General features: G+C 49.8%; 8 protein-coding genes and 1 non-coding gene across 9 annotated transcripts; 4 read left to right on the top strand and 5 right to left on the bottom strand.

Moving 5' to 3' along the window:
* Positions 1 to 1,384: 1,384 nt before the first annotated feature.
* On the top strand, positions 1,385 to 6,465 carry BKA67DRAFT_522798 (uncharacterized protein; the record flags this gene model as incomplete). Its single annotated transcript, XM_046098412.1, has 3 exons — positions 1,385 to 1,530; positions 1,698 to 1,763; positions 1,818 to 6,465. The coding sequence occupies 3 exons, from the start codon at positions 1,385 to 1,387 to the stop codon at positions 6,463 to 6,465; spliced, it is 4,860 nt and encodes a 1,619-aa protein (XP_045955245.1).
* Positions 6,466 to 6,474: 9 nt separating this feature from the next.
* BKA67DRAFT_575662 (uncharacterized protein) lies at positions 6,475 to 7,218 on the bottom strand. Its single transcript, XM_046103515.1, has one exon. It carries the CDS (start codon positions 6,812 to 6,814, stop codon positions 6,581 to 6,583), a length of 234 nt encoding a protein of 77 aa, XP_045955246.1. The 5' UTR covers positions 6,815 to 7,218; the 3' UTR covers positions 6,475 to 6,580.
* Positions 7,219 to 7,426: 208 nt separating this feature from the next.
* Positions 7,427 to 8,026, top strand: BKA67DRAFT_522740 (uncharacterized protein; the record flags this gene model as incomplete). Its single annotated transcript, XM_046098408.1, has 3 exons — positions 7,427 to 7,521; positions 7,599 to 7,766; positions 7,822 to 8,026. 3 exons carry the CDS (start codon positions 7,427 to 7,429, stop codon positions 8,024 to 8,026), a joined length of 468 nt encoding a protein of 155 aa, XP_045955247.1.
* A 2,538-nt stretch (positions 8,027 to 10,564) lies between these two features.
* BKA67DRAFT_522068 (uncharacterized protein) lies at positions 10,565 to 11,991 on the top strand (the record flags this gene model as incomplete). The annotated part of the gene is made up of 3 exons (XM_046098339.1): positions 10,565 to 10,753; positions 10,804 to 11,218; positions 11,276 to 11,991. 3 exons carry the CDS (start codon positions 10,565 to 10,567, stop codon positions 11,989 to 11,991), a joined length of 1,320 nt encoding a protein of 439 aa, XP_045955248.1.
* A 2,972-nt stretch (positions 11,992 to 14,963) lies between these two features.
* BKA67DRAFT_522716 (pantothenate kinase-like protein) lies at positions 14,964 to 16,653 on the top strand (the record flags this gene model as incomplete). Its single annotated transcript, XM_046098403.1, has 3 exons — positions 14,964 to 15,323; positions 15,429 to 15,711; positions 15,785 to 16,653. 3 exons carry the CDS (start codon positions 14,964 to 14,966, stop codon positions 16,651 to 16,653), a joined length of 1,512 nt encoding a protein of 503 aa, XP_045955249.1.
* An 808-nt stretch (positions 16,654 to 17,461) lies between these two features.
* Positions 17,462 to 18,368, bottom strand: BKA67DRAFT_661697 (uncharacterized protein; the record flags this gene model as incomplete). The annotated part of the gene is made up of 2 exons (XM_046107866.1): positions 17,462 to 18,208; positions 18,276 to 18,368. 2 exons carry the CDS (start codon positions 18,366 to 18,368, stop codon positions 17,462 to 17,464), a joined length of 840 nt encoding a protein of 279 aa, XP_045955250.1.
* A 675-nt stretch (positions 18,369 to 19,043) lies between these two features.
* BKA67DRAFT_t135 lies at positions 19,044 to 19,138 on the bottom strand. The gene has a single exon. It is a non-coding gene; the product is annotated as a tRNA-Glu (tRNA).
* Positions 19,139 to 19,824: 686 nt separating this feature from the next.
* On the bottom strand, positions 19,825 to 20,226 carry BKA67DRAFT_575675 (uncharacterized protein). Its single transcript, XM_046103516.1, has one exon. The coding sequence runs from the start codon at positions 20,091 to 20,093 to the stop codon at positions 19,890 to 19,892; it is 204 nt and encodes a 67-aa protein (XP_045955251.1). The 5' UTR covers positions 20,094 to 20,226; the 3' UTR covers positions 19,825 to 19,889.
* Positions 20,227 to 21,930: 1,704 nt separating this feature from the next.
* On the bottom strand, positions 21,931 to 23,238 carry BKA67DRAFT_522524 (peptidase M14; the record flags this gene model as incomplete). The annotated part of the gene is made up of 1 exon (XM_046098378.1): positions 21,931 to 23,238. The coding sequence occupies one exon, from the start codon at positions 23,236 to 23,238 to the stop codon at positions 21,931 to 21,933; it is 1,308 nt and encodes a 435-aa protein (XP_045955252.1).
* Positions 23,239 to 23,242: the final 4 nt, after the last annotated feature.

Genomic DNA, 23,242 nt, shown 5'->3' on the forward strand with positions numbered 1-23,242 from the left:
ATTCTCTAGCCGTATTGTACATTGAACCACAGTAGGCCACTGTTTGGCTCAGAAACATACTGGATTTGTTCCCCGAAGATGCAGTAGAATCTCCCTTCGAAGAATGAACAAATACAAGCGGCGGAGGATGAGCATCTTGCCAGTGTTTATTGACCACGTTGACGTCAAATGCCGATACAATCTATTATCGATCTTTTGCCTTGGTCCTAGTGCCGCGCTTTGAGGACAATCAACCTCGCCAACAGAGTCGCCCATAACGGAAGGCCCATACCGATGAATATTCTTTGGAGTCTCAAGCTATTTTACTGGAGCTCTTGCCAGAGATCTACTCAGTTGCTGGGAACGATGGCTCTGATATTTTACTATCAGTAATCCCTAGATGGGCCACCTCCCTGAAGACGAAATCAGTTCTTCTAACAAAGATCATCAGGAAGGGTTTCGGTTTTCTCATGTGCGGACGACGATCTCATGCCTGAACTGAGCACGCCTTCAGTTATTATGACAATCGAACGATGCATTTTCGTCTTGCCACGCGCGACGTTGATGGTGTAGTTGCCCTTCACCGCACGTAAAGTGCCTTTCCAGGCGTAGTAGTCTTGGCTCAAAGTGACGAACAAGCCACATAGGTCTTCGTCGTCAGAGTTGGGTGGCAAAGTACCACATCGCCGTATAGCTTTCATATCTCATGCGTTTGTTGCTCAATCGAATTGGGTTTGACGTAAGGTGGGCATGCAGTAATTTTATAGCTTACAATATTGTCATTCCAAATTGGCCGGCCACCGCCATGCTGAGAGATTCTCCAACTCTGATCTACATATCTGTCATGAGCCGGAGTGCTAAAGATATGGATCCTTTGTGCATAGAACACATTTAGCTAATGTATACACTTGTTCCTTGTAGATCCGAAAATATTGAGCAAGACGCCACAAACACTCAAAGCTTCTGCCCGAGAGTGGCACTACACAACTGAGCTGAAAGCCTTTCGCTTCCAACATCTTATATAGCGGTAAGCGGGGTAAGTAAGTGCGGACCCGACAATGCTAAGTTACCCGCTAAGTCGCCTGTTATCCATCTAAGTAACAAGTCGGGGCCTCGATTAAATTAACCAAGACCGTAGCGCGCGAGACCCACCCAGGCTAGAAACCAGTAGTTTTTTTTTAGCCAGAACACAGTGTCTAGGCCTGATTTGGTGACTAAAACCCCCTATTTTGGTTTTTGAAAATTGGTTTGTACTACATCTCGTATTGGGATCTAAAAAGTGATCCGAGAGGCCTTGGCGCTGTTGGATTACTTCTTGAAAGGTTCTGCCCGCCCGACTTCTGATAATTTGTCCTGCTTGTCATTCCTTTTAGCTGTTTCGATGCAATTGAAACGGGCAGCAAACATGCGTTTCTTTTTGCTGGCCTTCGCCTTCCTGCAAACATGTCAGGCTTTCACATCGCCTGATATATACTCCGTTACACAGCCCGCGGGATCCAGTCCGGATCCAGGAGTGGATAGCCAGCCTGCCACCGTCCCAAGTGCATCGAGGTAAGAAAATACTTAGGAATAAATTCCTCCATCCATCCCCAAACTATACCTATCACTATCTGTATAGCTTGCATGCGTGATACTTTCAATGGAGAAGCATCATGTTTGAGAGACTGCGTACCCTTGCACGATTTGCATGGTTTTCATGTCGGCTTACGTTTCTACAGACATGCCAGCGGACCAGCCTCCGGCTTGAACATCTTCCTACCTGATTATACCCAAGACCCTAACTGGTAAGATCCACTCGTGCAAAACAAACGTAATTGTATTGATTGACTATTCCACAGGCTCCCGTTGGTCAACTCCCTCAAGACGGTTGGTATACCAGTCAAGGTTACCCAGAGCCTCAATTTCTCCTCCCAGTGCAGAACTTTGCTAGTCTACACCTCTCATGATGTGACCTACTCGCCGAGCACGGCAGATGTCGCCACTCTCACGTCCTTTGTAAGCAACGGCGGCAAACTCATCTTTATGAGTCAGATCCCTACGGCTCTGTGGGCACTTGCTGGTGTATCTGCGGCAACGGTGAACACAGCAGGCACGAGGTCCGTCATGCACTTGGCCAACACGGAGACCACCGTACAGGCTCTGAAAGGTTTCAACTTTACAGACTATTACGACATCAGTATGCCCTTTTATGAGAACTATACACAGACAGGCCTCAAAAATGTCGGCTATACGCCGGTAACGGGTGCGCAGACTTTGGCGAAATATCTCACTCGAAGCAGCGTGAACAACGCCTGGGTTGATACCGAAGACACGTCTGCTACGAGCGCTGCTCTTGTCAAGTATCAGCCTTCGGGTGCGAGCGGGCATGTGTACAGTTTCGGAGTGGACCTTGGATACCTCTATATCTCGGTCCAAAACGAAGGGGGTAACTATGCGCAGTACTATGATGGGCAATATTACCCCGGCTACGATATCGGAACTCGGATCGTAAAGAACATTTTATCTTCCAGCGACCACTTCGTGAGCTTGTGGAGCGTCCCTAACAATATGGGTCTCGCGTTCACCACGACGTGGGATATTGATACCTACGTTTCGTATCCGCACGGACAAGGTATTGCGGCTGCAGCTCAGGATAGAGGCGCTGCGGGAAATCTCAACCTCCATGTCAAATACATCTCAGATACCTACGAGAACGCGTATTTCCAGTACGGCGTCCCTTATATCTATCAGATCTCTGGCTTCCGAACGGCGCCCGACGGCTACCCGTACATAGATTTCGGCAGCCACACCGTCAGCCACTCACCTAATGCCGTTCAATTTCCCTATGGAACCCTTTCCGAGCAGTTTGTTATGGGATCAACCTCAGGCTATGCGCCCGTGATTCACCAGTGCGGGACAGGCAATTCGGACTCGGCACCCGATAACGGGGAGACCTGTACGCAAGGAGGAACCAGTGGGCTCTCATTCTGGACCTCTGCCGCGTCTGCCTCTGGTGAAGTTCGTGTGAGCGCGTTTCTGATCCGTTATCTTCTGAACGACGCGTTCAAGACGAACTACAACCTTACCACCTATCGCCCTGGTAACCTTGCTTGGAACAAGTACCAGTCCTCTCTGTGCGTCGCCAACGGAATCATTGGTGGATCTTCATGCGCGGGCAACGATCATCTTACTCATCTCCCATTTCAAGTCGGGCACAACCGCGAGGCATACCAAGAACTGCCCTACTACGAATTTCCGCTTCAATGGTCTGACGGCGATGGAAATATGAGCAGCGCAGACTTTCCTGGCTCGGACTTCTCGAAGCAAGTGATTGGTATCAAGAAGATGGCACGTTATGGTGGTCACTACAACATTTTGCTCCATCCCTCGGATGCGATATTTGACAAAATTCAAATCCAGCGCGCCCTTCACGACGCTGTGCGCCCGTTTGCAGTCTTCTTCAACCAAACCGGAATTGCGAACTGGTGGACCAACCGAGACAGAGCATTCGTGGACATCACTGCGACTAGTGACTCGTCAGTCAGCATGACAGTGCGTCTTGACGGCCCATCAGAAGGCCTGACCTTGAACGTACCAAAAAGCTACGTCTTTCAATCCACGACAGGGTCTCTCTCCGTCTGCCAGCAGCCCTCCTACGATACATTCACCAACGCCGTCGTCCTGCGCAACACAGCGCAGGGAACGTACACCCTTACTTTCTCCATCAGTACGGACCAATCCACAGCGTCCACCTGTCCAGACTTCACTGTACAGCCGGCTACTGAATGCGTAGCGTGGGATGCCGCAATTGATGACTTCCTGGAGCCTTACTTCTACGCCAAAGGCGTTAATCTCCTTCTCTTGGAGAATATTGCAACCGATCTGACGTCTAATATCGTGAGCGGCACGCTCCAGCTCAGTGCGAATACCAATTCTGGAGTCAACAGCTACTATACCGAAATCTCACGCTTCTGCTTTGATGCCTCGATCTACACACATATGTTCTTCGATATGGTCGCTCCAGTTGGAAGCAGCTTCTTCGTCCAGCTGGTCTCGTATGACTCCGGATGTAACACAGAGCAGGAAAGTGCAACTTACTTGGACGTCAGTAGTTACGCCAACTTCGATGGGACGAATCACACGGTACAGATCCAGTTGAGTGATTTCGTCGGACAGGATTTCCACAATGTTCGAGGCATGAAAATCGTGAACATTTCACCAGCTAGCACCCCAATCTATATCGACAATATCAAGCTCCAGAAGCGATGCACCACCGCGCCAGGAGATGACTTCACGGACGGGCTTGCTATCGAATCTTTCCAGAACGTGGATCGATGGATCACCGGCATCAACAACATTTTTGGCAAAACCGACCACGACAACTCCATGGCTTCCGCCAAGCTCTCGGAGCTGGGTAAGATGCAGCTGGTCCCATCAAGCGCGAACTCGTATTTCTACTCGAGTACTGTCGTGAATGGAGGCAACCTAAACGCTACGGCTTACGACTCAGTCTCTCTCAGTGTGCGCGGCCCCTCTGGTGGCTCGTTTGACGTAGTTGTGACCTCTGGCTCTGGAAATAGCAACTCCACTGTCAATACAGGTACCGTCGCCACTTTCAGCTCCTCCGAGTATGTGAACGTCACAATTCCCTTGTCGGCGTTCTCTGGACTCGATTCCGATTCCGTCAGTCTCATCACGCTGCGCAACTTTACGCCCAACGGTGGCTCTGCTGCCACGAACACATTCACCGTGAGATGGATCTCCCTCCTGGGCGGGCCCAACGTGGTTGGCGTAGGGAATCGTTGCCAGTCTGCCACCGGCTACGTTGTGCTAGATTTCTGTAATCCCATGGAGTTCAAAACGCAGACCAATGCCCTGGGCGCTCCTTTCTCAGATGACAACACCATGCAGTACTACAACCAGACTACCAATGGATATATCAATATTGTCCCCAAAGACTCCACGTCGTACTTTTACTCGCTATTCAACACGACTGCCTGCGCGACTATCGATTCCACCAATACCGGAATTATTCTCACTGTGTCTGGGCCACAGGGTGCCACTGCCGACATTGGATTCAAACACGGCGGTACCGGATGCAAGTTGAACGCACGAAGTGACTTCATCTCCATTTCCTTCAACACTGCGCCGACACAGCTCGTTATCCCCTTCTCCCGCTTCCCGACTCCGTTCAATTCACAGTATCTCCAGTCCTTCATCATGACCAACTTCAACACTCCCGGCTCCGCCTATCGCATTCACTCCCTGGTCTTCATTGGAGCAGATAGTGTCCCGGGCTGCGCGCTTTGCTCGGATACAATCGTCGATACCTGCACGTTCATTTCAACCGTCCCGCGGACTAACCTGCTATCCGGTGAAGTCACCGACGAGGGATCCCTCACCTCTTACTCTGTCGCTAGCGACGGTGGACTTTCCCTTGGAACCAACTCGGATTCCTACTGGTACTCCATATTCGGTAACGCTGGCTGCTATAACGCCACCAACGCAACAGGTATCCAGCTCTCCGTCGCAGCTCCTGCAAACACCACTTTCCTAGTAGCCCTCCGCTGGATGACCAACGCTGCGTGCACGACCGTCTCCTCTGCGTCCACGGTCCCCATCACAACCTACGTCTCCTTCACTGGCAACGCTACAAACTCTCAATACCAGCTCGCTCAGATCCCTTTCACTGCATTCTCGGGCGTCGACATCGCCAGACTGAACAGCATCGCCGTCTCTGGCTTCACCCCCTCAGGCGTTGCTATTCGTATTGGTTGTGTTAGTCTTGCTGCTTTCACTCCCACAGTCGACGACTCGGCTGCCTGTAACAGCTGCCCTAATAGCGCATGGCTCAACTACTGCGCCTCTGGCTCCGCGAGCAGAAATGCCCAAGGCGGCGTACAGAGTGACGACGGCACTATGAGGACTACCCCTACCATTGGGAATAGCGCGCTAGTTTTGCAGCCAGCGGCAAGCGATTCTTACTGGTACTCACTCATGAATTGCATGGATGTCTCCTCGTACGACACCCTCTACATCAACGTCACCGCCACCGCCGGCGCCTCGTTCAAGGTGAGGCTACAAAGTAGCAGTAATGACTGCGCAGACGCGAGCCAAATCCAATCAGCCTCCGTTGAGAGTACAACCTACGGTTCCATGACAGGCAGCTCCGTACTCCTTACTATCCCGCTGTCGGCGTATACCTCGCAGAACAGCGCAATCAAGCTGAGCGCTCTGTATGCTATCGTCTTTGAATCTTTCAGCTCTGGCACCTCGACTTGGAACTTCAATTGCGCATACTATGGGATTGGGGCTACAGTGGGTGTTAGTGTGAGTGCGAGGAGCATAGAGAGCGAAGCCAGCGCCTCAAGCACCACCAGCACTGCCGCTGCAAAGAAGGTTCGGCATGTTCACGGAGACTTTCACAAACGGAATCATGCGACTCTCAACGAACGGGCCGAGGAGACTAAGCCCGTGTGCCAAGTTCCTCACTATGAAGCAGAGTAAAAGTACGAGGGCGGCATAATGAGTATGTTAGATTAGATATTGTAATATTGTATAGATTTGAAATTGACACGCTTTCGATCATGTGTGCCGTGGATATCTGAGTACGTCGTTGCGATCATAAATGTGTACAAACTGGATTGTCGGCTCTCTGAATGATTGATACTTCAACTTCTTTCCTATTATCGAACGCAGCAATTGGGTATAGGCAGATTCTTGGCCTTGACTTCGTCGATGAGCTGTTCTTTGTCTTCGTAGGTGTGCTCGAGATGACCTCGCTGTATTGTAGGCCGAGGTTTACATCGAGGGCATCGCAGGTGCGGATCATGAAGGCAATTGTAGAGGCGGCCATGCAGCACCACTAGGTGATGGTTAGTGATCCATCAATTATATAAGCCAGCGTATCTGGCTGGCGTCGGAGTAGTGAGAAGAGCTTAAGAAACTCTAAGTCTTCTATTATCTCACTCACAGCAGCATTCGCTCGAGGGTTTAGCGAGGAGGGCTGGCTAACGCGTCGTCTTTAAAATCTGAAATTTATCCCCGACGAAATGGAGCGCCTCGTCAACGCGATCGTGAAACAGATACATTGCAACAAGATGGTATCGACATGGAGCTCAAGGGCATCAACCATTCTCCATTGGATTCCTGTAGCACAGCCTTCTGCACAGCTACGGAGTACCTTGAAAATGATGCCATGCCTAGCCTATTGAACATCCCGAACAAGCCCCGCTGCGTATCGGGGTTTGCTTTGGACAGTCATATGCAAATGTGGAGCCCCGGGCACTACCGAGACTGAGACAGACCGAAGATGACGCTGCTTTCAATGCCTCTTAATGAATGTGAAGAAGCAAACAAACATCGAGGTGTTTGATCACACTGACCTATTCGCATGCCCGAGATACCCATTTGAAGTCCCGGAAGACATTTCCCACAGAAGTTTTCAGGTCACTAAATTATTGTCACCATGTCCTCAGAGCAAGGAAGACCCCCGTACCCTCCGTTCACGGCAGAGACGGCCAAAATAAAAGTGAAAGCAGCACAGGATGCATGGAACACAAAGTGAGTCCCTGATGCCCGGGCTCGAATGGCATTGATGTAACCACAAAGGGAGGAGATCGCTAAGACCAGATTTACAGAGAGCCGCATAAGGTCAAGCTTGCCTACACGGAGGACAGTATCTGGCGAAACCGTGATCAGTTCCTCACCGGCCGCGATGCCATCGCTGAATTCCTAACTAAGAAGTGGGAAAAGGAGGATGGCTACATATTACGCAAGGAACTCTTTGCTTTTGAAGGAAATAAAATGTCAGTACAAAACCCAGACTCCTCAAATACAGTCATGTTGAATCATATGCGATAGTGCTGTCCAGTTTTGGTACGAGTGGCACGATAAGAAGGGTCAGTGGTGGAGGACATATGGCTTGGAAGATTGGACGTTCGCGGATAATGGCTTGATGAGGAAGCGGCAAATGAGCGGCAATGATGTCAAAATCAGCGACGAGGAGAGGTGGTTCACGGGCGGTATTGATGTGAACACGGTCAACATTGAGGAAAAACACTGGTAAATGTAGAGTTCACTGGGTTGGATAATGTTTTTGGCATTTGCGTCAACCTCTCAAGTTGATGGGTACAAGCGACGACTAGGTAGACACGTGTACCTACGGCAGGATATACTAGTATACGGCGCACGTTCAGTTCACGACTCGTTCCAACTAACCCGTTCCGTTGATATTCGGATGCTCTTCTCAACTGATTCGTGCGAACAGACGTAGAAACAGCCACTTCGACTACAATATCGTACGAGGTTGACATTTCAAAGTTGTACTGTACTGGCACGTGAGAAGTACTTGGACCCCGGATCCCACTGTGAGCTTGTCGATCCGGCATGTTGGCCGGTAGATCGATACTAATCGGGTTGCGCATTGGTATTCTTGTTGCCCGCGAGTCATCGTTGTGCTTGACCACGGACTACGCCATGAGACTCCCAGACTCCTGATAGTGCATGTGACAACTTTGACGTATGCAGTCAGTCCGAAATTGGGGGGATCTGCTGTGCTTTGGATGGAATCTCTTCTTTCGGATTTGAAGAGGGTATTCCCAATGGATTGGGGGGCATGCATAGCTTATTAGGGGTAGCAATGTCTTACGGTGTGTAACGGCCGTGACAGCCATGGCCCACACAGAACAAAAATGCACTATCGATATCTTCTCTCACCGTAGCACCGTAACAATGAAACGTAAGCCAGGTAGGCTCTGCTCACTGAGTGTAGGGGTCGCCGTTCGGGGAGCATCTAGACTTTGGACGACCCGCAACCCGTTGCCGCCGCACTCGAAGCTCGATAATCCCGAGACTTTGGATGACAGATGTTTAGAACGGTGCCAGGAAAACGATAGCATCGATTGGCGAGAAGCTTAGTAACTCGCACAGTCCGTGGGGAGAGCAAAACGTCGTCCGGCACTTCTCGTGAGATTGATCAGCTAGCATCAACCCAGTGTAAAGCGCAAGAAAATATTGTAGCGTGGCTTCAAATAGGAATTTTTGGTTTTTTTGGTTTTTTTGGTTTTTTTGCCTGGCGCTGGCATCTGCCCACGATCCCGGCAAGCTTGTAGTGTGCGGAGGCGCTCCGTGGCGTCGTACTAGTCTTGCAGGCTAAACCACGCTATGAGATCTTGCTTTTTTTGGGTCCTCTAGCAAAATGAGAATTATTCGTTAAATTATGATGGAAATAATAGGTAAGTTTCTTGAGAAAGAGTGAAGGGGCCGGAATCTGAGCTCGTGTTTCAGTCTTCATTTATCATCTTCACAACCATAGCAGGGTTTGGGAATGAAGAACCCACCAACCTGCATAGGTATGCACGTCGATCGACGATCGGCAATCTGCAAAGGCTATGAAGCGGCAAGTCGAGACGGGCCCAAGCATAAGCTTGCATTTCGTTAATTTTCCAGCTAAATGGTTGTGGGTTGAATCGGGAAAGATGGAACAGCCTGCCCGCGCTGTACATTCCAGCCGCTTATAAACGTCATGACTTTTTCTCTATTCCTGCAATTGTGGCTGCCTGAATCGTTCCTGCGTTTGACATGATTGCAGCTGCTCTCAATATCAAATTCCATAAACATAAAATCATTGCCGTGATTCTTCTGCATATATTTAGTGGACCATGAGTGCTTTCAACGTTGACATCGGAAGGTCGACGGTGTTATGAAAGAACAAAAAATATACATAAATAAATGAAATCCACGCCGTTGGATACCATGATAACAAATTCAAACCTTGACGAAATTTATGTAAGTCTCGGGCCTTGGTGATGCTACCATCATCGGTGCCTGTGCAACCAATCATCCAATCGGGACCTACACCATTGAAGGTGGATATATATGTGGCGGGCTTTTCCTTTGGTAGACCTTGCTGTCTTCAGCTCTGACCATTTTGCTAGTAGACGTAGTGCCGGACCATGGCGGGACTCAGCACTTCCTCCTCTGAAAATTCTTGTGAGCCAATACGGGCCCAGGGTACATCGTCTTCTCGGTTCATTATCCCATGTGAGATGTACTGTAACGTGATGACTCTCGCAAGCGTGCTAGTTCGAGCCGTCTTGGTTCTACTGTGGCTCTAGGCAAGCGGATTAAAATCTACTCACTGACAGTCTCCAGGTTTCGTAATACAGCCACAACGTCCTCACGCGTAAAATATTAGGCATATTAATTAATATGTAATCTTATCGCTAGAGGACCAAGTTCTTACGTTGGGAGGCCTTCGGAATCCTAGGTATCCTCTCGAACCCATTCATACTTGGTGTTCCCATCTTAAGACAAGCCCATCCACCTCGAGTCGTCCGACTAGACGCGAAGGGATTCCCCTTTTAGTGCCGCAAGTCCAAGCACTAAACTTTATATCTCGTGGTTGCCCACTCACGCCCTGTCGTGCCTGAACATGTGTTAGGTCCTACCCGCCGATCCCAGCTGATCAGAGTTCAACCATCTTCCAACCCTACGGTTCGTACTAAATCGTAACGTTCGACTCAACACATATACTCGAGATCCCCGCATCGACTTGCGAACGGGAGAGTGTCTCACTTTGCCAGTATCGATATCATTGTTCAAGATGGGAATCCTCTCACTCACTTATCGACGTCCCCAGTTGGTGGACAGGGATTCATTCCGACGATACATTAGCAATGATGGACTCTCGGAGAAAGAAGATGGGTCACTTAAATCAGGCCAATCTGGTCATTCATCTGGAGTTCCGGATGCTTTAACATTTGACAAGATCATCAGTGGGGGCACTTGTCCAGTAAGTTCTAATTTCGATTATAATCGTACTCATTTTAACAACATTTGTAGCCCATGACCATTCGAGATTTCATGAACTATCTAGTTTATATTGAACACTCGGCGGAAAACCTACAGTTCTTCCTCTGGCACCGCGATTATGAGAAACGCTTCCATGAGGCCCAGACAAGGGATAAGTTCTTGGCACCGGAGTGGACCCAGACAATGGAGGACGGGACACTGGCAAAAATCATGAAGGATGCTGCCGACAAGATCAGAAAAGAGCCACCTGCGGCGATAATCTTTCGAGGTACTGATTTCGAGAAAAATGCGGGCGAACAGATTTCTGAAAGCAGAGATCCCTTCACAACGCCGCCACGGACCCCTGGTGGCAGCAACGACGATGCATCAACTGTATTCTCCTCTCACGGGACGTACCGCTCGCAAGTGGAGGAAACTTTCTCGGCCGCGGGAGCTAAGCAGCCATGTAAGTCTGAGACATACAGGAACAAACATCTGGACAGCGTTTTTAACCTTTCACCAGTCACCATTCAACCTTTTAGGGCTGAGATCGATCGCGTCATCGCCACATATCTTGCAGCCAATGCCGCGCGGCAACTCAACCTTTCGGGCCGCGAGCTTCAGGCCACCATGCAGGCGCTCGCATACACCACACACCCGTCGGCATTCCGGCTGATCGTCAAGACCACGGAGAACATTCTCCGCAAGCAAGCGCACCCCAACTTCGTTCGGTGGTCGATTTGTAATAGCAACCCGGCTCGTGTCTGCTTCGCCCGTGTTCTCGGCTACCTTACCATTGTCCTGGCCACGATCGGCGCCATTATTCTGACCTTGAGCCATGTCGGTCGAGGCTACCGCGCGCTCTTTGCCATCGGCTGGGTCATTGGCGTCGCGACCCTCGTCGCGTCCTACAAGGGCATGTGTATTGTGCTGCACGGTCTCCACCACAGGCATATCCGGCCCTGGGAGCTGTTCGTCGACGAGGAGGGCGAGGACCTCGGCAAGCACAGCTTCGAGTCGCTCGGTACCGTCAACAGCTATGAGGAGCAGCCCTGGATTGTCAAGTACGAGAAGCGGAGCCTGGTGCGCAAGGTCTTTGACCGCCAGGTCTGGATCCAAGAGCCCGCGCTTCGGCAGATCCAGGACACCATCTTCGTACAGAGCGTCATGATCGGTCTCGTTGCGAGCGCCGTGTTGTCCGCTGTTTTTGTCGCGGTCCCTGCCGGCGGCTTCTTCTAGGATGTGACGTTCGTTTTCAGCGGTAGTGTATGCCCCCTGTTCTCATTGTTGTTTATTTATACTAGCGCTTGGTGGAGTCTTACTTCACAGTCATTTGGGTCTTTTACGTGTTACGAAGGGTAGGTTTGAATAGGAGTCTTGCGCTTTGGGTTTGGTGTTTGTGGGACTTGGACAAATGACTACTTATATTTGATACCACTTTTGAGGGAAACTTCGGTATCTCGACCTTATCATTCACGGATATTATTTACGTTGATAGACGTTGGGGGGAATCTACAATATTTGTAATGCTATACATAAAATATTTCAACTGTGCACTCTCGTTGTGATATGATCAGAGACCATCAAGGGTAGAAATGGGATAAAAGTGGAGGCAGGTTCAGTCATCCCTCCCCGTGTTTGAGATATTCCCATAGAATGCAGATCGATCACAACTGAACTCATCAGCACATAATCCAGGAGCGATTACGCACAGCTGGCTTGTAACACTCTCATATATATAGCTAGACGTATATCATGCTTGCTTGTAACGACAGAAGTCTTACCTTTGCGCAACATGCAAGTGATACTGTGATCTGATTACCCCCCTTTACTTATGTGCTATGTTTGATTTCCTATTTCAAAACGAGGAGCATAGGCCGCAGTACGTATACCGATCCGGACGAAATCCCGCGCATGGGAGCAAACCCAAGGAACCACAGCAATACATATTCCTCATGATTTAGTACTTAAAATTAACTGCTCGATAGTAACTCCTCAGTTAGATTATGTGTAACCGTTGACTCCAACTGAAAGGATAGGCAGTCTGCTGCTAGGTACAATGGCTAGGGTGAAGATAAGGAACTTCGAATCGTTTGGCGTAAACCACAGGGAATGTTTCTAACCCTAGGCCCGCAGCGATGATGCTCTTCGTAGTCGTGTGAAATGACAAGACTTTTAGGACTCCTAAACAGCATCAGCAGGATAACATGGACCATCCCACGTAATCAGTGGTTCAACGAGAGGGATGTTACATTATGACCGGTCTCATGATTGGATACATCTATTATTTAGGACGCCGCGTCGTCTTCATGAGTTATGGGATCATATATCCTATGCTTGCCATTGGTGGACGGACTTGTGTCATTAGACTACTGTGCCTTCGATGCACTTAAAAGCTGGAGCCGTGCTCGCCATCACATGATCTGCTATGGTTATTGTGAATATACCTGAGACCTCGGGACGGACCGTTCCAAGTGCCTTGGTGATACGCCTGCTATTCTGCACAATGAACAAAGAAAAAAGAACAAGAAAGAGGCATATAAGAAGCGTCGACTGCCACACAATCTCAACCGCAACACTCGCATAAAACATTCTCATCCACGATTCCAGAACTTTCAACTCTGGAATCATCTTTCCAGCATGAAGATTCCCACATATCTCGTCTCCTTGGCCTTTCTGGCCACTCTTGTCATGTCAAGTCCCATCAGCAGTGGCGAAGTGACGGAAGCCAGAAGACAAACTGAGTAAGTTCCCTTCAGGATGAATCTTTCTTCTTCTTCTTCTTCTTCTTCTTCTTCTGCTTCTTCTGCCTATGGTCCTCTTCCATCTTTGTCGAAAATGGCCGTGCTCGGAGGAGGGCAAAAGCCGCTATGCTAGAGTGTATTGTCAAATCTGTGGATACAGAGAGTGTGTGTGAAGGGTGTTATAGAGTGCAATGATTGTGGTCTAGACGATAACATGGGATTTCTCCTTTGGCTCAACCTAGCTAATCTGAATGGTGTAGAGATTGCGGATTTTGCGAGTAGTGATATTACATGAGGTCTTGCTTTTGCTCTCGGGCATAGGAGGAGCGTGGGTTCCTTGAGGGGAAAACATCTCTCTACAAAAGGAATGTCTAGTATATTGTGCCTCAGGATTTTCGTTCTGCTGAACTGCTTGTTTTAAGTGAAGTTACTGGTCTAAAACTTGTGGTCTTGATTGAACTTTACAACCAAACAGAAATAAAAAGACGATTGGCACGAATGCACGCTTGAGGCTGTGCAGTGAACAGGGATGAGCGATTGATGGTCGCAGTTAGCATGACATATCTATCGTAGCATTTTGGACAGAGTCATAATTATATATATATATAAATATTATTCTTATGAGACTACCACATGCAGACGCTGCTGCAAGGGAAACTGGCTTCAGGTGTGTCATGGGGAGGCGGGGAGGAATGTGCAGTAGCTAAGTTACATCTTTTTACGAAACAGAAAAGGAACAGCTTTAGCACTAGGTTCGCTAGCCTAAGCTTAGACTAATGTTGAATGCTCACTACTGCAAATAAACTTGGGGTTCGGGCAGGGCAGGGCAGAGCGCTGAGCGTTATCGATAGAAGCTGCTAAGTTGGGGGTAGACGGGGATTTGCCGGCCATGATGTACACCAGTGCGACGCTGCAGATGCGCTCTGCTGCAAAAGGGGAGAAATAAACGACATGTTCATTAAATACCACAGCATGCAGCTGTTATGACAGTCGGCAATGCCAACCTCCCCCCCAAACTCAATGCCGCATGTCGCGTGTCGCATGCCGTATGCCGTATGCCGTAACCCGTGAGACAAGACCCCGAACTCCACAACGTTCAATGGACCTGCTTACCCCGTACTGTAATCCACTGCGCGGAAATCATCATGTGCTTGCGCTTGTGCTTGTGTTTGCCAGTTGCGACCGAGACACAATTTCATGAACATTGCCCCAAGATCTGAGGTTCCGATCAACTGTGCTTTCTCTCTACCTCCCTCTCCCTCTCCCTCTTACTCGTTCACTCACTTGCTCACTCACTCGAAAACCTCGACTTCTGATGCATTCATAAACGAGGGATTTACTGGCTGTCACAGCCGAACACTTTTTAACAAAGCCCCCTAATCTGTACTTGGCGACCTCCCTGCACCTGAGAAATACCCCTCCAAAAACCCCCCCAAAAAAATAGGTGTCAGGACCTCCGACCCCGCGATGCCGAACGAAACCAATCAGGCCGATCGCGCCGAGGCTGCCATTGTAGGCGCGACCCCGGCAGCGACAGACGAGCAGAAAGACAAAGAGGCACGAGCAGAGGCACATGCAGACACGAGCAGCACAGAAGAGCCAGTCTTTCGTCGCAGGCCGCGCACCGAAACCAACACCGCAGAGATAGACAGCACCATCGTGCGCCCCGGTTCAGTGCGCATCAACGTCAAGGGCGCATTCATAGTAGACACGCCTGAGGGCTCCCCAACTGGAAATGGCGCACCTCTCGAAGCTACCAGGTCGTATGAGACCAAAGACATCAGGCTGCCAAATCATACAGCTGTTGTTAGTCACATAGCTGTCGATGTAAGTACCGCATTCAACCCGTTGGGTCGCGTGCCTCGCCTCTATAGGGCTGCTCAGCTCTCGGGTTGGGATTAGCTGCTGACTTCGACTTGGTACACCATGTAGATTGGAGGCTCCCTGGCCAAGCTCGTCTACTTCTCGCGCGAGGCCCATTCCAAAGAACCCGGCGGTCGGCTCAACTTCCTTAACTTCGAGACTGATCGCATCGATGATTGTATCGAGTTCATGAAGCACCTCCAAGACAAGCAATTGGCCCTCAATGAGTCTAGATCTGGCGACCTGCTTGTCATGGCCACAGGAGGGGGCGCGTACAAGTTCTACGACAAGATCCGAGAAAGGCTAGGTGTGGATGTCGTGAGGGAGGATGAAATGGGGTGTTTGATAATAGGTAAGTCTGTCTCGACAATCAAACCATGGCCCGTTGCGAGACAGGAAAGCGAAGCTCACGCATGCTCCTCCAGGTCTTGACTTCTTCATTACCGAGATCCCCCGCGAAGTTTTTACCTACTCCGAGACCGACCCGATGCACTTCAAAGAGCCCAAAGAGAACATCTACCCGTACATGCTAGTCAACATCGGCTCCGGTGTAAGCATGCTCAAGGTTTCCGGCCCAAGAACGTACGAGCGCGTCGGCGGTACATCGCTTGGAGGGGGCACACTCTGGGGTCTCCTATCCCTGCTTACGCCTGCCGAGTCGTTCGATGACATGCTTGAGATGGCCGCCCAGGGCGACAACTCCAAGGTCGACATGCTCGTGGGAGACATATACGGAACAGACTACGGCAAAATTGGCCTCAAGAGCACGGCAATTGCTTCTTCCTTCGGAAAGGTTTTCAAGATGAAACGTGAGGCCGAATCCGAAGCTGAAGACAGCGGTGGCTTGGCAAATGGAGATGACCACCATCACCACTCCTCCCGACATGCTAACCGTCCGTCGTCAGCCACGCATGCAGTCGAGTCGCGCTTCTCAGCAGCTGACGTGTCGAGGTCACTCCTCTACGCCGTGTCCAACAATATTGGCCAGATCGCATACCTGCAGTCCCAGATACACAACCTGTCCAACATATATTTTGGAGGCTCGTTTATCAGAGGCCATCCACAGACTATGAACACGCTCAGCTACGCCATCAAATTCTGGAGTAAAGGAGAAAAGCAAGCATACTTCCTCAGGCATGAGGGCTACTTGGGGTCCGTGGGCGCATTTTTGAAGAGGCAACCCAGAAACTGGGGACGTAGAGGTAGTTTCGAAGAAGGCAGCGGCCTGGAAGCGAGGATGAAGGAGCGCGTCGCAGCAGATAACACTGAAAGAGTAGAAGAAGCTGTGATATAGAGTTAGAGACGCATAAGCAGAAGTGAATTTTGTGGTTTAGGACCGCCCCAGCTGCGGGTGGAATATACCGGCGTTTGAGGCGCTTCCCCGATTGTACTGGCATAGCTAATTTATTCCACATTGAATCCTCCTTTGTTTTTTTATGTTTTTTTTTTATGTCTATACCCTTCCGAAGGTTAGATTTCTTCACAGGAACTACCTGGATTCTCCTCTTTCAGCTCACTCTATTTGTATTTTCTCGTGCTTATTGCAAGAGGCTTAATATAGTGCTCCCAAAAGAAGATTTCGCATGAATGTGGTAATCGCACAGTTTGGACATGCTAGTGCAAAATGAATCTCATCAAATCCCAATCTGTTCACATCACATACCCAGTTGAATGGAGCATACCGGTGCGCTCACTCGTAAACCTGCATCCGTTTCTCTGCTTATGAGAGGTGTTCCTAGCCTTTAGACTAACTAGAACAAACTGCTGGCGAACAATTTCTCCTGCGGCAAGTTTCTCAATGGACCGCTATCTATCCAATTGCAGTTGGATTTTCAGTATGAGAGTATTGCCTCTGGCTTCTGTAAAGGGGTTTTTGTTAAAAATTTTTTTTTTACAAGTTGCCATCTCCATGACACTGGATGTTAAGCCATCTCAATCCATGCTATTCCGTATGTCCCCAAATTACATGACCTTCAGAACCGCCAACGTAATGATCTCATTGCTGTACAATATAAGAGCTTATGGTTTGGGATCAACGTCCTTAGGGCATATTATGTCCTTTTTCAGGCTTATGCCCAAAGCTTGTTTTGTCTGGCAAGGAGTTACAGCTTTCCCTCTCGTCTGAGGCCCTCCCACAGAGCAACGGCCGCCAAGCATTTCGCATCACGCCTTCCCTCCTTCCAAAGGTCCTTCATCTTCACCAGCTTCAACGTGATCTTCTCCCCATGATCTCTCAGCCCGGTGAGCTTACCGGTCCATTCGTCCAGACTCTTCCTGTCCACGCGGCGCTCGTGCATGAAAATCGGGATGAACTCGTCGCAGCCACCTGCAGACGGATACATAGCATCGGGAAGGCCCTCACCGCCCGCTGGCTCCTGCCGTTCCCCTCCTCCCGCCAGGTCGCTCAGGGACCTGAGCTCCGACTCCTGGATGACCAGGTCCAGCTCCTCGTGGATCTCCTTGGCCGCCGCGCCGGAGAACGTGCCGCCATCCACCATGCCGGCGGGCAGCTCGACGAACTCCAGGCTCCCGGCGGGCACGCGGGGCTGCACGGTCAGGACCACGTGCCTCTCGTCCTCCTCCTCCCGACTCCCCGGCGCGACGTCGTCGGGCACCAGCATCACCAGCATCGCGACGCTCGGGCCGCGCAGGAAGATGGCCCCCGGCAGCGTCTCGCCCTGGTCGTTCGACACGTCCGCCTTGAGCTTCAGGAACCCCAGGCGCTCGCCGCCGAACAGGTCGTACGACTGGATCGTTATGCCGCGCAGCGCATATGGCTCCTCATGAAAGGGGTGCGATTGGTTTGTGTGTTGTAGCTTTAGGGAACTTGTCAGTTTATCGAGCCAACGCTGCGTTTTCCTGTTAGCAGATAATGACGTCAGTGAAACTTTGTTGTTCGTGGAGGGATGGCCTCACGTTGAAAGGCGAGAAGTCTTGCAGCGTTTGCTGCGAGAGGCCGTCCGGCAGGGTCACCGGAGTACCTGAGGATGGTAGTTTTATTGTCGTCATGTTGCGCGTTGTAAAGTTCAGAGTTCTGACCTCTATGGGGGGAAGCACGCGCGGGTAGAGACTTGAAGGAGGAGGGCAGGTGCGTTTTATAACACTGGTTTGAGAGAACCTCAAGAACCGAAGGCAGAATCGTGACTTGTTCATCTCTTTCAGCCTGGGCAGTCTGCCCATGAAGTCATCCAATTGTCTTACATGCGTGCGCATGTTCGCCCAGTCACTGGGACTAGGTGCGCCTAACCGTTTATCTCAGATCTCATACCAGTTGTCCCAGTATAGTGGTCCCGGCTCACAACCAAGTAGGTACGAGGTAAAGGTATGGACATTGGCGCAATCTCAACCCTGTGCTAATTCTGCCTTGCCAACCTAGAACTTCAGCGAAGAGCAGAGCATACAGTTACGAGGGAGCCGTTGAACGAGAAAGCAGCTGCCCCGGTTGCTAAAACGCATAGGCCGCATCAGAATAGAGTATATTACATACGATGTGGTAATGCTATTAGGAATTGCGTGTTTACAATTGTATCCCAACACGCTTTCTTGACCTTCTATGGCAGGTGATGTAGCATGACGATGTGCCGCAATTACCACTTACAAAGCCAAGATGGAGGTTAAAAAAGAAAAAGCGTGAAACCCGGGGAGATTAGAGAGCAAAAGATTGCGCTGCCAGAGGCGCTTCAACTCCGAATCGGGGAATCGAACCCCGAGCTCCGCGGTATATGATCTTGAAGAAGTATCATGAAAACGCGAAATGTTGACCGTTACACCAATTCGGATGAGTTGGTTGTTGCTCGATGAAAATCTGGTGTTTGCAACAGACTATATTACCTAATTCAAAGGCGGATGCTTGGCAATCCACAGTCTCACTCCACTACGCTAGAAAACGCCTAACCTAGGAACGAAATACTGTGGCGTTTTACTGCACGAGTGTTTCCTTCCTGAGAGTTTTTCATATACACGGAAATGGAGAAATGGAATGAGTTAGCTCAATACTTATCTCGAAGCATATCATAGTCGAACTAGCCCTGAACAGAGTATATTCAAGACCGATGGCTGGGAATTGATGACTTCGGAGTGCCACATTTAGCGTATGGCCTCGATGTGGAGTACGCTCAAGAGATCAATGTTCGCTTTTATCCTAACCACTGGGAAGTCGCGGTATAAAATCAATGATTGTATGAGGTGTCATACAAGTCGACTCGCTCCATTATTGAATATATAAACCAGATTCGCTCTTGTGGCTCGAACGGTCAGAACCTCACAAGGTTGTTCCCGACAGTGACAATGAATCCGACTCCATGTCCCAACGGAGGGTCACTCTCTAAAGTCATACATACCTAACAGTATTAATAACAATTGTTGATGATAGCCAGGGTAATATTGACTTATGATGCCCAACATTTCTCGTCCCCAATCTACGGTGGGAAGCGTATCACAGGACTCGGTACCATCCCAGGTCCAGAAACGCATCTTCAGGACCGCTGATCCAGTCCTGCTGCAGCGCGAATCATCCTAGAAAACCTCGTTTCAGTGCATCCACCTCGATTGTATTTCTTGTTTATGGAAATTCGGTTTCGGATAGACAGTAAACCGCCGGTCATTGAACCACGTCGATCCTCTGAAGAAACCAGTCTGGGCAGGGGGCCACAGAAAGGGAACACCAAGGCCGTAACGAATCAGAATTTCTCGACACCCTGAGAGTCTATATGTAGACAAGACAGCCGATATCATATCCCCCGGTGTCTGGCGGTAAATACGCAGGTACGGAATCGACTAAAAAGCTATCCTAGCGTTGCTCCTGCACCCGAAGTACAGCGAGCGTAGGCGATGCCGTCGCGCGCCGAAGCGGACCCGAGTTTCGAGGTGCTTAGGTCGAAATTTGCGATGCTGGACCCGCAGGTGTTTATTGCGGAGACGGGCGTACCGGAGATGTGCGACGTGTCGTAAAGGGCAATGATGTGGCCAGATGTTGGGTTGAGGCCGAACAGTACCTCGGTGAACTCATTGGGGGTTCTGTAATCTAGTTACGCAACCGTTGGTTATTTTAGTCTTTCCAATGAATAATCCTTGTTTCTAGTACAGAAATCTGTGAAATCCAATCCGTCATAGACGTCAACTTTATATTTATATCTATCGAGAGAGGTGTTGAGATCGTTGAACCGTGCGGTGGAAGTATGGCCTACGACCGGAGTTGCGATGATGACAACTACCAGAGCGAGGCGTTTCAGCACATTGGCGGCGGGTTCATTTATAGGAAATCTAAGGTTGGAATAGTGGTAGAAAAGTGGATCGTGGATCGTGGATCGACATGGGAATATACCAGGGACGGGACCTATGAGGCACTTATTAATTTTGGATGAGTTGAACTATATGATCAGAACGCGTCACACCACGTTTCAAAATCGTTCGGATAGCCTATTCAGAACGGTATCGTCCCTTCTCTACAATTTTAAACCAATTTCGTCCGCCGTGGAAGTCCTGTCAGGAGAAATCAGCTGTTGCTTTTCGTCTATGGCGGTTATTATGCCATTAGTGAGAATAGCGTGTACTAGATTACCTGGCACGCATGAATGGGACTACTAGACTTAATTGCACCATTGGTGAATGCCGGACATATAAGTTTGTATAGTCTAATTATCAGCTACATAACCACTGTTCTGGGCGTACCTCACAGCTGGCAGGGCTCATAGAAACCCGCTGGCGTCTAGACCTTTCGATGAATTGTTGGATAAGAGATTGTATCTTGCATCCCAAAAATTTCTTCAAGTTTATTGTAAGGGTATTAAAGCGTCTTAGGTGCGGTCAGAATTATAGGGACATGAGAAGAATATTGTATCGATAATGCTATTACCATGACTGCAACGGTCTCTTGATTTTGAGTTCTATAGTTCCATGTATCCCCCATCAGGGCACGATAATTTATTCGCAGAGTTCAGATAGGGAGTGACGACATTTAGAAGTATCCAAGCTCGTACAACTGCTGCCTCGGAGGCGTTTGCTATCTTAGCAAGCAACCACTTAGATCAAATGCGCCCCGCTCCTCGTCTTGATCACCTCGCCCGTGCAGTCACGGTCCTTCATAGTATACAGGTGAGCCTCGGCAACGTCTTCGGCGAGCGCGATCGAACCTGTCGGGAACTTGTCGGCGAGCGTCTTGAACAGTGCCTCCTTCGTACCACACGGAAATCATGGAGATTGCAAATTGTGACGCAATTATCCAGTATACTTCGGGCTATGGAGTTAGCACTACGCACCCGGGGCGTATGGGCATGGTCAGAACGCCGGGGTTAGCCAAATGCCGTTGATAGTTACAGACGTGGGTAGTTTAACCACATATTGAGTTGAGCTAGATTATAAAATCACACTGGACACTTCATCCGGCTTACTTTCTTCAAACCCCGTATTTACAATACAATCGCTTAAATCAAATCACCATGACCTGAAAGGGATTCAAAGAAGCCGAAATCATACGGATCAAAGCTTTATTGTACGCTGTTATTATGCAGGGCCGCTAACCACGGATTATTCCGACCATTCCGCTTGCTGGTCTCTGTCATCTTGCTACCTCTCATGCAGGATTTGCTGCAGCGGCGAGCAGCAGTTCCATGAAACCAGCTCCCGTCTCCAGAATACTCTGCTTGTATTGTGCAGCAGTGGGATAGAATCCACAAGAAGCCTGGCTGTTACTGAAACCAAACTCAACAGTAAAGGCATGAACCGGGCTCAGGCTGGGGTCGACAAAATGCCGTGAGTAGGAGTAGTCATCGCTTGCACCTGAAGTCGGGTAAAGTTCTGATGCTTGTTCCACCGAGTACTTGCGGCCGGTAGTGGCGATCATAGACTGGCCTATGGACTGTGCAGTCTCGAGGTTCAAGGCCCAGTCAGCCGCTGGTGTGTATTCTGAGTAGACGTAGCCACTACGGTCTGGAGAGACACCGCGAGCCTTGTTATATGTCGAGTTCAGGAAGTTCATCTTGGGGTCTGTGCTCTGATTATCATCACTACCCCAGCTGTAGAGAACAGTGCCTGCGTCGGAGTGAAGGTCGAGAAACCAACCAAGGTTTGGGTGCTCGTCCAAAATCCACTTGATTCCCTGCGTCTCTGGCTCCGAGAAGGCAGCCTTGCCATGGTAGTCCTCTGCGGCCGGCCTCTTTGAGGCAGTACCCGAGGCGACAGAAGTTGCGAAAAGACTTGGAAAGTCCCACAGGAAATCAAAGTTTCTATTCAGATCAACACCAATGGTGGCGGCCTGTCCGGATGTAGCAGATGCAGTATTGCGATTCTTTCTCCAGCAGCTGTTTGAGGATTGGTCGTAGGCAACTCCATCAGGGTTACTCAATGGGACAAAGACAATTCCGGTTGCCAGAGCGGTCTTGACCTGGGCGGCTGTGTAGCTCTTGCTACCATATGTCAACGCGACGTTGTTCTTGTTCGCGTACAGCAGGTCGGAGATGAAGTAAAGCAGATTATCTGGACCACCACGCTCTCGTGCGTGGATACCGGCGTTGATGTAGACACTAATCGCATCCGTGTCATTTCCAGTCTTCCCACCGTGAATGCTTCTTTTCTCGAATGTCTGATAGGGAGTCGTGAAAGTTTCAAGACCGTACTCTTTGGCCAATCCGGAGAGGGCGCTCTCAATCTCTTGAACGTTTAAGATCAAACCTGGGTCCGTAGAGGCTGCCTGTGTGCCCAAACCCCGAGGAAATTTGGACCCTGCCGAGAACCGATCGCCTGTGCCGATTGCCAGTCCTGTATTTGCACGACGGTCAATACGCCCACTACGTCTGACAACACCAGCTCGCTCATCCTCCGTGAGGCAAGCTTGGGAGAGCGAGGCCAGGCTCAGGAGGCCCAAAGTCCGTGAGTACTTCATGATT

This window comes from Truncatella angustata (assembly GCF_020726525.1).
Source record: "Truncatella angustata strain MPI-SDFR-AT-0073 chromosome Unknown BKA67scaffold_7, whole genome shotgun sequence".
NCBI lineage: Eukaryota > Fungi > Ascomycota > Sordariomycetes > Amphisphaeriales > Sporocadaceae > Truncatella > Truncatella angustata.

Coding starts and splice junctions, on each gene's coding strand:
- BKA67DRAFT_575662 (XM_046103515.1), bottom strand. CDS start 6,814: ATGGCCGCCTCTACAATTGCCTTCATGATCCGCACCTGCGATGCCCTC.
- BKA67DRAFT_575675 (XM_046103516.1), bottom strand. CDS start 20,093: ATGATATCGGCTGTCTTGTCTACATATAGACTCTCAGGGTGTCGAGAA.